Source organism: Dermochelys coriacea, chromosome 10 (genome assembly GCF_009764565.3).
Source record: "Dermochelys coriacea isolate rDerCor1 chromosome 10, rDerCor1.pri.v4, whole genome shotgun sequence".
Taxonomy (NCBI): domain Eukaryota; kingdom Metazoa; phylum Chordata; order Testudines; family Dermochelyidae; genus Dermochelys; species Dermochelys coriacea.
Window position 1 is genome coordinate 17,876,786 of NC_050077.1, and position 13,033 is coordinate 17,889,818.

General features: G+C 39.4%; 1 protein-coding gene across 14 annotated transcripts in view; it reads right to left on the reverse strand.

The window, feature by feature from the left end:
• Positions 1-13,033, reverse strand: part of TMC5 (transmembrane channel like 5) — a 72,401-nt gene that overhangs the window by 44,118 nt on the left and 15,250 nt on the right. For 12 of the 14 annotated variants that reach the window (XR_006274828.1, XR_006274827.1, XM_043494052.1 and 9 more), the window contains exons 2-4: positions 3,933-4,100; positions 2,898-3,115; positions 2,014-2,121 (exon numbers count right to left, since the gene is read on the reverse strand). Coding sequence is in view for 12 of the 14 variants with exons in the window: in XM_043494052.1 (XP_043349987.1) it covers positions 2,014-2,121; positions 2,898-3,115; positions 3,933-4,006 (400 nt within the window). In the remaining 2 variants the exon portion in view is untranslated. Of the gene's footprint in view, positions 1-2,013; positions 2,122-2,897; positions 3,116-3,932; positions 4,101-5,747; positions 5,812-8,174; positions 8,401-13,033 lie in introns of those variants that run through there. The other 2 variants (XM_043494047.1, XM_043494048.1) reach the window with 2 other exon arrangements.

Here is a 13,033-nt window from a genome sequence, read left to right on the forward strand (position 1 = left end):
CATACTATTCAGCATAAGTAAGGGTATCTGAATCTGGCCCTAAGAGATAGGCTCCCATTTTCTTATCAGAATTCAACACATCTTCTTACCCCATCCCAATATTCAAAAGCGCTATGTTCACTGGATGCTTATACCTTCCTCTACTGAAGCTGAAGAGCGAGAAAAGTTTACAAACACCTTTTTCTGGTCACTAGCAGCCACTTGGGAAGAAGATGCAGGCAGCTCAGAGCTGCATTCCTCTTCTGCATTTAAGCTTTCTGGGGTTAGAAGACCAGGAAAGTCTGAAGTGTCTGCTAACAAATGCTCCCTTTGTGGGTCTTCAGCAATGTCTCCCTTCAGATTTGAATAAACAATGGGGATAGTAGCATTTGTACTCAGAGCCAGTTTTCTTTGTATCCATTTAAAAGGATTAGAGAAAGGAAAATGTGTTTGTCTTTTTTCTGAGGTACTCCCTGGACTCTCAATGTCTGGAAGTTTATCCTTCAATTGATTGTTCTGGGTATCCATTTCCCAAGCATTAGAAGTCTTAAGGAGAAATTTATTAAGTTTCTCTCCCTCACTCTATGTTCTATAATGTGGAACTTTGAAACAGGTCATTTCCATGAAGCAACATAATTGTTACTTTCCAGTAAGACTCCAATTTCCCCCCCAAATCAGATGTTAACCAGATCCATTTACATGTTCCTAAAAGGTTAAAGTTGGTTAAGGATAGCTAAGAGAGCTGTGTTTTTCCAGCGTATCTAGGCAAAAACTCTAGAAGAGAATTCTTCATTAAAGGAATTCTAGAAGCAGCAAATAGTTACCAAATATGTCACAATGAAAAGGATAACAGGATGCTGAAACCTGATGGATCCACAATATAGTCTGTTATGCAGGGCACAGACAATAAATTGCCACTAATACCATCATTTTAAGACTGACTGTGTTCCAGTATCTAGTCAAAGATTCAGTCCTAAACTACACTATTCTAGTCCCAAAGGACCTGTCGGTTAATTGCATGGGTGGTGGGTGAATGCATCTGTGGGGGAGGCTAGCCCCTGGCCCCTACCCCTCTGCCCAAAGCCCCACCCCTTTAGGTACTACTAAGGACTATCCTTCACACACAAACATGATGAGCCAAATTCTCTGCTGGTGTAATTCCACTGACGTCAGTGGAAGCACAGTAGCAAAGAATTTGGGCCCACAACCCCCTGAATAACTTCACAAGTGATTTACAGGGGTACACCTGCTTATAGGGAATTCTCGTTCAAATAGGTGACTCTGCTTCATACCAAACTCTTCACATACAGCTGGGAAGGGGTGGGGGGAGAGAACAGTTTGCATGTCCCACACATACATTTTGAGAGTTCAAAATTTCTTCTCATGATGAAAAGTCAAAATCTCAAAAATATTCACAAACCAAAAAAAAAAAAACAACAACCCCAAACAAACCCAATCTAGGTCAATCAAAACTTTTTGTTTCAATTTCAGCCCCTCCCCCCCACCCTCTGAAATTGAACTAAAAGGTTTTAAAAGTGAAAAGCCACTGAATTGGAAAGCTTGATGTTTTTGTTTTGAAAATGTCAAGACATTTTGACATTTTCCCCCCTACAACCTTTTTTACAAGTTGGGAGATTCCTCAAATCAAAATCTGTTTCATGAACAGTCTCAGTTTAGATAAACGGGCATTTTTTGATAAAAAAATAATTCATCAAAAAATTCCCAACCAACTCCACTTTCATTGCCACGAGATGGGGTCCACCACCCACCAGGATGTTCCAGAAAGCTCTGGTACAATGAAGTGGTGTTGTTAAGAAATATTTTTATATTTAATGGTGACTAGGATTCAGTGAGGACTCCTGGACAATCAGCCACCTGAACTAAATAAAGAACCTTCCACATTCGTTAGTATGAAATATCTTATCAAGGGATAAAGTCTGGTTAGTTCAAGCCAAAGACAGCTGTCATCCTCCATTAGAGATTAAAGTTTCAATGTTCTCATTGGCCATTCCATCTTTGTGTCTTAACCCTTACCTCCATCAGACATATCAGAAGATCTGCGTACATAAGGACCATCCACGGCATGAAAGGTGGAGGGAGGTGCGTATGCTAGTTCTGGCTCATACTCAAAGGAAGGATTAGCTGTTAGAGGGAAAAGCAGAAGTATTAAGCCACAAAGAAATGTTTAAAACTCTTCACAGAAGATTGGCTTTGTTGTTACAGTAATAAACTCAGTGCTACTGTGCATAGCACAATAGACCTAGAATTATGCTCTTCCTTCATTCTAATACAGTATGCCCATTTAAAATCAATCATTATATTGTATAGTATAGTTACACCATGCCATAGACTACTGAAAGACAAACTTAATGATGCTAGCTGCCTACATTTTCAAGAGTAGCTAGTGACTGTGGGTGTCTCAATTTTTGGAGGTTCAACATAAGACACCATAAAGGTACCTGATTTTCAGAAAGTGCTCAGAAAATTTTCTTTAAAAAATGAGGCCTCATTAAGGCGTTTCAAGTTGGGCACGCAGAAAAGAAAGCACCCAAAACCCACTAATCACTTTTTAAAATGTAGGTAACTAATGTTAATGTTCTGTTTTTCCCCCTCCCAAGCACAACATAAGAAAAAATAAAACTCTGGAGTGACAGGATGGAAATAATACTTGCTAAAATGTTCTTTTTAAAAAAAAAAAAAAAAAACTAAGGGTTTTCCTCCCTCTCATTTTGCCCACAAAGATGTTACATTTTAAGTTTCCTAAGAGGGACACTTCTATAAAACACTTCTATAAAACATGCCTTGAATGTAGAACTCCTTTAGAAATCAAGATGAGCAGGTATTTGGATCAACCTCAGGAACGGACCCCCAAAATACTGTCTATTATACATAGGATTTTGGTATGTGGAATTACATACTATGTGGATTTCCATATGGATTTGTGTTGGGCATAGCTGATCTCGATGTGCTGTGGCTGTATCGGAAGCCAGGCTGCATTGAGGCCATTGGTATAGCCATCGGATAATCCTGGTTTCTTTGTCCTCTTCCACTGTGACCTTCATAGGAATTGTACAACGAGTCATCATCCAGGGAGGAATCATGAAGGTTTTGGTGAAAGGATGAATTTCTTTCTCTGCTGTGTGAGCAAACAAATAAAAAGGAGTGAATAACAGTGACCAAAAAGGTAAGATATATCTATTTATCTTTGTTTCTAGATGTGCAGTATTCAAACAATGTTTTGACATAAATAAGTTATGTATCATCTTACTTTACCACATTTTAAAACATTTTCATAATATACAATCCTTAGAATCAAAGTTCTGACATAAGCACCAATCACAAACTGAATTAAAGAGACTAAAACTTCAGTCCCACTGAAGTCAGTGGGAGGATCACTCAAAGTAAGTATATGTATAAGCATTTGTAAAGTCAGGCTCAAGGCTCCAAGCATGCAGTAAACGTTTTGGCTGCACATCGGCTGAAAAATTGATGAAACCAACAAATCCCTGGTACCTGCAACTATAAATCCTGGAACATATTACTCTAAAGTGTAAAACAATAACAGAGCCACTCTGACAAATGTAGAAACACAGAGAGAGTAGTTGAGGTATGATTGGACCAACTACTGTTGGGGGAAGGTACACATTTTGAGTGACACCGAGCTCTTCTTCAGATCTGTATCTTCCACCAACAGAAGCTGGTCCAGTAAAAGATATTTCCTCACCTACCTTGTCTCTCTCATATCCTGGGACCTACACGGCTACAACAACATTGCAAAAGAGACCCCACAGACATTCTCAGACAAGAACTAAGGAGTGATTGAAATGAAGGGCAAAAATAGAACTGGTAACAAGTTTCATCCCCCACGCTCCCATGAGTTCTAAATATTCAATTTCCTTTATTACCAACAGTACTATTGGTCACAACTTTTATAAATTATTCCTCAAACTTACCTTCTGTCAATCTCCAATGTCTCTGAGTAATGATAGTCTGGGTTTTCAAAGGCTTCATTATCGTGATAAAACATGATGCATCTGATTCCTTGATTATGGGTGAGAAATCTTCTTTACCTGAAGTCTTTAGTGCTTCAGTATTATATTAGTGGGTGATTCATTTTGAATCTAATAAAAGACAAAAAATAGATTTTCTGCCTAGTAGCAAGGAACAAAAATAATAGATGTCAGCATCTGAACAAGACAAAAAGTTGCTTTATTCTTCCTGGAGTAATAATGAATAAAGCAATAAGATCTGTATAAATGGAGAACCGTCTCAAGTGAGTATAGCATCATCTGGGTCCTATTTACCCTCTGGACAACATGTATTTACTGGTAGTTGCAAAGATAGTGAAATTTGCTATGTAGAAATACAAGCCCTTATCTAAAATTAAAGCACTATACTTGAGCATGAAGATTTTGTCTAAAAAGATTTTCCCAACATTTTGACAACATAGAAATCAGGGTTTTTTTTAAAAAGATATATAACAAACCAATGATCCCTGATCTACAGACGGATCCTGTTTCTCTTTAGGTACATTTCACTGATTTCAAACCAGAGCCCAGCTCCTGCAATTGGCACAGCTATAGAGGTTTTCATCTGTAGATCTGAAGAGTCTTGTAGAGAGGTGGTTAAGTATAGCTGGTTATGTCTTCACTGCTTTAAAAAAGGTAGGTTTTTACATCGAGATAACTATCTCACTGTACAATCCTAATGAGACAACACACTGTAGTTTTTGTTTCAATGTAGCTAGTCGAGGTCAACCCTGAGGGGAGGGATTATACTCATTGAATGCTCGGAACATAGCGTAAAGGCCCAGCAGATAGCACCCCATAAAAATATCCATGTTTATGTGAAAATAAATTAGTACAAAAGACAAGTGTATTATAATATATTAATCATGTTTTAGTATTGTGTATTATATCATGATCAAGTCACACAGCTATATCCAGATTAATGCCTTCCAGTACTTGGCAATAAAAACTATATTAAGCAATTTAAATATATTCTGAAGTTGCCCATCCCACTTTGCAAACAATTACTGAATGGAATCTGATATTTGCCCACAAGAGACTATAAACTTAAGCACTTAATGCTAAACTTTTCATGTTGTTCCGGTAACAATCCCACACATATCAAGATAGACCAAAGACTGCAAGAGCCTTAAAGTAACATATTAAGACAGTAATCAGCTGACCAAATTAATCAGTTATACAAGTATATACATATATATGTATATAAAATCCCGAACCTAATCCTTCCTCTTTGCAGCCGACAAAATGGGGGTTTTGCTTGAGGAAGGACTGACTCACAGTTATTAATATAATAGTGAGAATTTTTCTTTGACAACACTTGATAAATATGTTTTTTAAGAATTGGTGTGTGCTAAATAAAAAAAATTGTCTACCAGTTTTTTAGTAATTAGCACATTCACACCACACCCAACTTAAAAGTATAGGGTTTACAAGAATTGCCAGGTTTACAGTATAGTCACAGTCTATTGAGGAGAGCTGGCTGGAAAACAGAATTTCCCTCGCATAAAAAACTTAAAATTTTTGGAAAACAAAAACACTTTTGTTTTGATTCAGGACAAAAAGTAAAAAATGAGTAATGTTTCACAGGAAGAAGAATTTTTTTAGAATTCCATTTGGGAGAACCAATTCGGCATTTTCCAATGAAAGACAGTTCTGTTGGAAAATTTTTAACCAGCTCTACTTCTGAGACACACAATGCTCTTGGAAAGGCAACAGAAGATTCCTTCACAGCAAGCCTATCTCCCCATGGGAAAAGGTCAGCCAGACACAAAAATCCACATACCACCTCTTCTTCTTACTCCCCTAAAAAATAAAGCTCATCCATGAGGACTTGCAGAGCAACCCTGAGAGACAAACTCATAAAAGGTAGGTCCCATGCCCCACTGCTCTCCATTTCATTCTGTTTAGGTTCTAATAGTGCAACCAGTACCATGATCTCTCCATGAATTTCCAGGAGGCACTGGTGTGGAATGGGGCCCAGCCCTTTGCCTTTTCACCAAGGTTCATTAGAGAGGAAGTGGGGGGGTCATCATCAGGCCATGTGATGCCTTCCTTCTCTTTGACCTCTGATGTGGTCCTCTCAGTCAGCAAGAGTTAAATATTGTTACACTAGTCTCACTTCGAAAATGCTTCTCTGATTGAATGAATCTTCACAGGAGATTGAATGTTTGAGAGACGGGAGGGGAGGGGAGGAGAAGATTAAGGGGCATTACTGAGTCATTCAGCACATCTCAGTGTCACAGAGAAGAAGGCTGGTCCAGTGGTTAAAGCCCTAGCCTGGGACTCAAGAAACTTGAGTTCAAGTCCCTACTCCACCAGACTCCCTATGTGACCACCAGCAAGTCACCTGTGTCTCAGTGCCTTAGTGTTTCATCAGTAAAATGGGGATAGTAGCAATTCCCTACCTCGCAGACCTGTTGTGATGCTAAATAGACTGGGGGACGCTCAGATACTATGGTAACGGGGGCCATATAAGAGGGATAGAGAGCCATTAGGAAGTGGGCACTTTCCTTTTGATCAGTAAATAGCCTCTGGGGTTACACAGTTCAGGTACCTCAGACCCTTTCATAGGCCAACAGGCTCATTTTTTCTAGGTCAAGATCCAAAAGAATAGCGGTATTTTCCTCCCTCCCTCTAAAACGCATGCGGTAAGGCAGCTCCAGGACCTAGTTCTGCCTATATGGGGATTTCATTCTGTGGACACTAATCCCCATGTAGAATGTTAATCACACAGGAAGGTGTTAGTAAACATGCACATCCAGTCTTAACAAGTTTCAAACAAATGAGTTAAAGCATGAGGGAGTGCTGCCATTATACTCCTAGCAGTGTCAGTATACAAATAAAGTGTCTGCTTGTAGTTATGCAAATCCTGACGTTAAAAAAAGACACCAATCTAGAAGTTAACTTGAAGATCTTTTTTTTTTAAAGCCAACAATAGTTGTTTGAACTATAAAGAACTACTACATGCACAAAAGCAATGTCAGTCATCCAAGAACCACTAATATTTGATATAGCAGATTACACTCTTTCCCAAAAGTAGCCTTTAGTTTATAAAAGGCCCGGCTGGTTCTTTCTTTATTGTCACCCTCTCCGTTTTTATATTATGGATTCCTTTCCTGTTTAATATACTCTACCCAGTTCCTCATGACTAGTACATTTTAATTAGTTTGTCAGTCTGAAATTGATATTAAAAGAGATTAATATTGTGACAGAGTATCAGGTTTCTAGGATTCTACACTGCTCTTCTGCTGACTCACCAGATCAGGCAAGTCCTATTTGATCCAACACAGTGATAGCTAATGGAGTGTCTGTCTCTGAAGCAAAATAACTAGGGACAAAACCAGTCAGACCCTGTGAGATAAAACTCTAAGAGGAAGTCAGGCTCTGGCGAGCATTTAAGCTGAAGTTTATGTAAGATAACCATTAAAAAAAGGCTGACTCATGGACCACAGATGTCTGTGGGAACTTTATCAATTATGGAGGAGGGTCAGGACAAGGTCCACAACAACAAATGCTATGACTTGACTTTCCCTCAGCATCTGGTTTTATTTAAGCTGTTGGGTGTATTTGAGACTTTGACATTTTCATTGTTACACTGGACCCTTGTTTCAAGACAGATAGAGCCTGAATTGTGTATGTTATGAAAGATCCAGTGACTTCACAACGAAGGACAGCTAGTTTTACTGACAATCAATTTGATTGTGATAAGTGAGAGATAAGTGTTATAATCCAGACTCACTTTCTCTCTTATAGCACTGTTCAGCAGCCTAGCCTTATTCATAAAAGCACTTAAATGTGGTTAACCTTAAGCATATGATTAAGCCCTATTGAATTCTATGGGACTGAAACATGCTTTTTAGAATTATTTGTTGAATAGGAATGGATATAAGCAACATAGGTATTATCCACTGCATGCATCTGATGAAGTGAGCTGTAGTTCATGAAAGCTTATGCTCAAATAAATTTGTTAGTCTCTAAGGTGCCACAAGTACTCCTTTTCTTTTTGCGGATACAAACTAACACGGCTGCTATTCTGAAACCTGAAATAATTTACTAAATTTCATCAAGACCACAATATTCTTCCCCTATTCTGCCCCCACCTATGTAGACTCCCCATCCCAAAAAGTAAAGCCTCTACACATTTATAATTCTTACGGCTAAACTTACATTTCAAAGTCATTTTCAGTTGTCTAGAAACTAGAGATTCTTCTAGAAATAGATTTAGCTTTTTTAATCTGTCTCTTGCTTTGTTGATACTTTAATTTTTGATTTAACATGTTTCCAGATTGGCAGAAGCAAGTCAATGCAGCCAGCTGACTGATATACAATGGCCATGTTTTTCTCTCCCATCCTGCAAATCTTTCTAGATCAAGCACAGTGCAAATGTCTACATTTTCATAAGCACAGTAAGCAAGGATCAGACACTGTACCACTACTTTCACTTCTTGACAGGCCTACCCAGACTCCACCTACCACACACAAAGTCTGAGAAAATAATCCTGGAGGTGGTGCAGCATAGAGTATATAACTCTCTCATGTCCTATCTCATACACTAATGTTGTTTCCCTCATTGTTTGGGGGCTGTTGAGTTAGCCATCCTTGTAATACTGAATTTGAAAATGTACAGTAGCAATAGACCAGATGGTCCTTTCCTTGCCATGGAGGGAGGATGAGTGCACATATGCACACATGCATGTTTTTAAGGCACTGTTGTAACTCACAATTCAGCCACTCCAGATACGTGGACATTTTCCACATTTGATTCTTCTGGAAAGGACCCAATAGCCCCAGGGTGCTCAGCACCTTGCAGCATCAGGCCCAAACTGGGGCAATTACAGGCCACTGGATCACAGCTTGACCACAACACAACCTCCCTGAGCAATCAGCGAGCAAGGGCTCCTACTGCCATGGCCGGATTCCTTGGTCACATGACATGAGACAGGCCCAGCTAATCAAATACATACCATATGATCTATTCCAACTCACCAGGCTAGAACCCAATGCAGCATGACAGTAGCATGACACTACCCGATTTTGAGGCTCTTGCAGTAAGTCTTGAAGATTTTGCAAAGCACTGAAATGCATGTGCTTTTTCCTCTTCATGTCCAGACCTAAGGTCTATTCCATACTCCATTACTGACTGAGGATCGATGGTAAAATGGTTAAGCGCCCCTATACTGTGGGCTGTTTTTTCCCTTCTTCTTCCATTTTGAACTCCCAGTAGCTGCCATGCTAAGCCATGCTTACTTTCCCCTGCCTTGCATAGTAATAGCCCCAGTATCAATGTAACAGAATGGCATTGAAAAGTAATTTATTTGTATGCAAATATCAAATTTTTGGTATACTTTGATCAAGAGCAGAGTGCATGCAACCCGTTATTTTTTGCTTTTATTAAGCATAAATATACAGTAGTAATGTTTACTGATATGATGGGAATAGAGTGATTTTTCAGGGGATGCCTGGGACCTTCAGCATCAAGACACAGGCCTCTGTGACTTAAGCCGAAGGAATAACTCCACTAAACCAGTTGCCGATTATTATCCTCTGTGAACAAGCTATTAGAGGGCGACCCAACCTGGAACACAGCATGTGACATCTGCTATTTTTATTCCCTAACATCTTTAAAAGAAACTCCAGTAGAACCTCAGCGTTACGAACCCCAGAGTATGACCTGACCAGTCAACCACACGCCTCATTTGGAACTGAAAGTATGCAATGAAGCAGCAGCAGAGACCAAACAAAAAAAAGCAAATACAGTACAGTACTGTGCTAAATGTAAACGACTGAAACAATAAATTTTTAAAAAAAGATCTGACAAGGTAAGGAAACTGTTTCTGTGCTTGTTTCATTTAAATTAAGATGGTTAAAAGCTGCATTTTTCTTTTGCATAGTAAGGTTTCAAAGCTGTATTAAGTCAACGTGCTGCTGTAAACTTTTGAAAGAACAACCATAATGTTTTGTTCAGAGTTGCAAACATTTCAGAGTTACAAACAACCTCCATTCCTGAGGTGTTTGTAACTCTGAGATTCTATTATATACGGCAACTACAAAAACTCAACCCATTGTAGCCAGTGATTTTAGTTTATTATCCATTTAGTTTATTATCCATTTATGTGATGTTATCATATATATTCATTGTATGTTAAGCAGAGTGAATTTGTAGGATTATAAAAGAATAAGATTGATTAGCATTTAGTGGAACCAAGTAATAGACACGAGTAGGACAAGCTGAAATGCAAAAACCTGTAGGTTGATGCCCGCAAGACTTTAGCTTAGCTATTTTAGGCTTTGTAGATAAGAAATGATGACATAAGTGACCGGAAAAAAAGTAACCCGATGCTTTAAGATTATGGGAAAAGAGGTACCAAGAGGTAATATTGCACAAAAATACCCAGAAGATTAATATTAGATCATAAAAATAGTGTAAAGGCGCATCTGTCTTAGACATGTGTCTTAACTACAGGATACAGGCTGTGCATCGATGCTAATGAGAACAAAGGGGACTTACACAGCCTATAGAAAATTGGGGTCCCTTATGTTTCTAGGGGACACAGACCAATAAGAGAAAAGGGGGTTGACACTTTTATGGACACGCACAGAATGTAGGTATAGACAGAATCATATTATAAAAAAGAGGATGCCCAGAAAATTGAGCTCCCTATGGGAGACTCCAGCAGAAACTCTCCCTCTACTGATGATCAAGCCACGGGAGACCGATCAGAGCCTAACACTATTGTTAAGGATGTGAGTAAAGCTATATTTGCAACTTGTGCATAGGTCTGTATAGAACAGTAGTTCCCAAACTAGGGGCACCATTTGTTCAGGGCAAGCCCCTGGTGGGCCAGGCTGGTTTGTTTACTTGCCACGTCTGCAGGTTCGGCCGATCGCAGCTGCCACTGGCCGTGATTCGCCACTTCAGGCCAATGGGGGCTGTGGGAAGGGTGGCCAGCACGTCCCTCGGCCCGCACCACTTCCTGAAGCCCCCATTGGCCAAGAACAGTGAACAGTGGCCACTGGGAGCTGCGATTGGCCGAACCTGTGGACGTGGCAGGTAAGCAAACTGGCCTGACCCGCCAGGGGCTTTCTCTGAACAAGTGGCGCCCCTAGTTTGGGAACCACTGGTATAGAATTTCTATATGCTTGGGTAATCATAACTTTCATTGTAACTTTAATAATACTTGTAAAATAGAATGTACGTGTGGTCACTACCCTTGGTCTTTGGTGTTCCTAGAGACTCTAACTCTAAAGAAAGTAGCAGAGATGACTTTCACTCTGTTAAGCTTGAAACTGTAGCTGCCAGAGCCAAACTCACGGTGTTGTAATACCATATTACAGAATTCACTTTAAATAAAATAAAAGGCTATACCATTCTGTGCAAACTTTCTCTGATTGGGAAAAGGGGGTCCTAAAACATTATAACTATTAACATTAGAAATAGCCAAACTGAAAGGTAGGGTGATGCATCAGACAGAAAAGGAAAGAAATTGTGAATCCTGCGAGGAGAGAGATTTCTGCTAAAGAATCAGAAGAAAGATCAGTTGAATCTTGTGCTGTGCCCCTACTTACAGAACTTGTAAGACTTTATCCAGCCCATAATTAGATCAGTGGAAAACCAGTTATGTATATTTCCAAGGCATCCATCACAGTTATATCTAGGCTCACATGTAAGTAAGAGTCCATTCCAAACTATGCACTGATTCATTCTATGAAGCAGAACAGAAATGAGTCGCATTTAAAAATAAATAGTAATCTTGCAACTCCTACTTTCCACTAGCCAGCACTGACAGCTACAGTCAACAGAATACTGGTGTTAGAAGAAACTGGGTTTGGACACAAGAAAACGAAAGTTTGGAATGATAACTATATATGGAAAGACACAGCATAGTACAACAATATGCTAAAAAGTCTTAACTATTGTATGACTGTATAACTATTGTATTGTATATTTAATTTTAATAGAATGGCTCCTTTTGTTTTGCATCAGCTTCTTTATTCTGCACTGGTAAAGTAAACCTAACCAATTTTGTTGCCAGTTTCAGATTATAATTTAATGAGATGTATCAGTTTCAAGAGCTTCATCAACTAGTCCAATTGAAAAGACCAATGTAAATTAAAGTAGTTATAATTTTATAAGAATGACAAAGACATTTACTGTCTTCAAGCTTCAAAAGATACTTTTCCCAACTTCCTTTTTAGAATGTTTTAACCTCACTACTATTTGTGTGGCTACCTCTGGGAGTTCATTTATTTTCAAAATTAAAACATCAGACTCAATTGGGGAAACACCCCTCCCCCCCATATGTTGTAATGAATGAGTTCAGAAGTGATTTCAGTACATAGAAAACTATGTTTTGTAACAGAAAACTGTCCACTTGTCATGGCTATTTCTGTCCACTCTGTTCTTCCTTGTATCCAGTTCTCAGACAACATCATAGCAACAAAATGTAATTGCTTTTTTCAGACAAGCCATGAGTACTTAAAATACAGTGTAACACATTGGTCAGTGTATTACCCATCCCCCTCTGTACCCAGTCCACAGAGGATACAAATCTGTTACAGCCCCAGCTAGAAAGACTTAGCCCTGGTCTACACTAGGAGTTGTGGTTGAATTTAGCAGCATTAAATTGATTTAACCCTGCACCTGTCCACACGACGAAGCCCTTTTTTTCGACTTAAAGGACTCTTAAAATCAATTTCCTTACTCCACCCCCGACAGGAGGATTAGCGCTGAAATCGGCCTTGCTGGGTCGAATTTGGGGTGCTGTGGATGCAATTAGATGGTATTGGCCTCCGGGAGCTATCCCAGAGTGCTCCATTGTGACCGCTCTGGACAGCACTCTCAACTCAGATGCACTGGCCAGGTAGTCAGGAAAAGGCCCGCAAACTTTTGAATCTCATTTCCTGTTTGGCCAGTGTGGCAAGCTGCAGGTGACCATGCAGAGCTCATCAGCAGAGGTGACCATGATGGAGTCCCAGATCGCAAAAGAGCTCCAGCATGGACCAAACAGGAGATGTGGGATCTAATC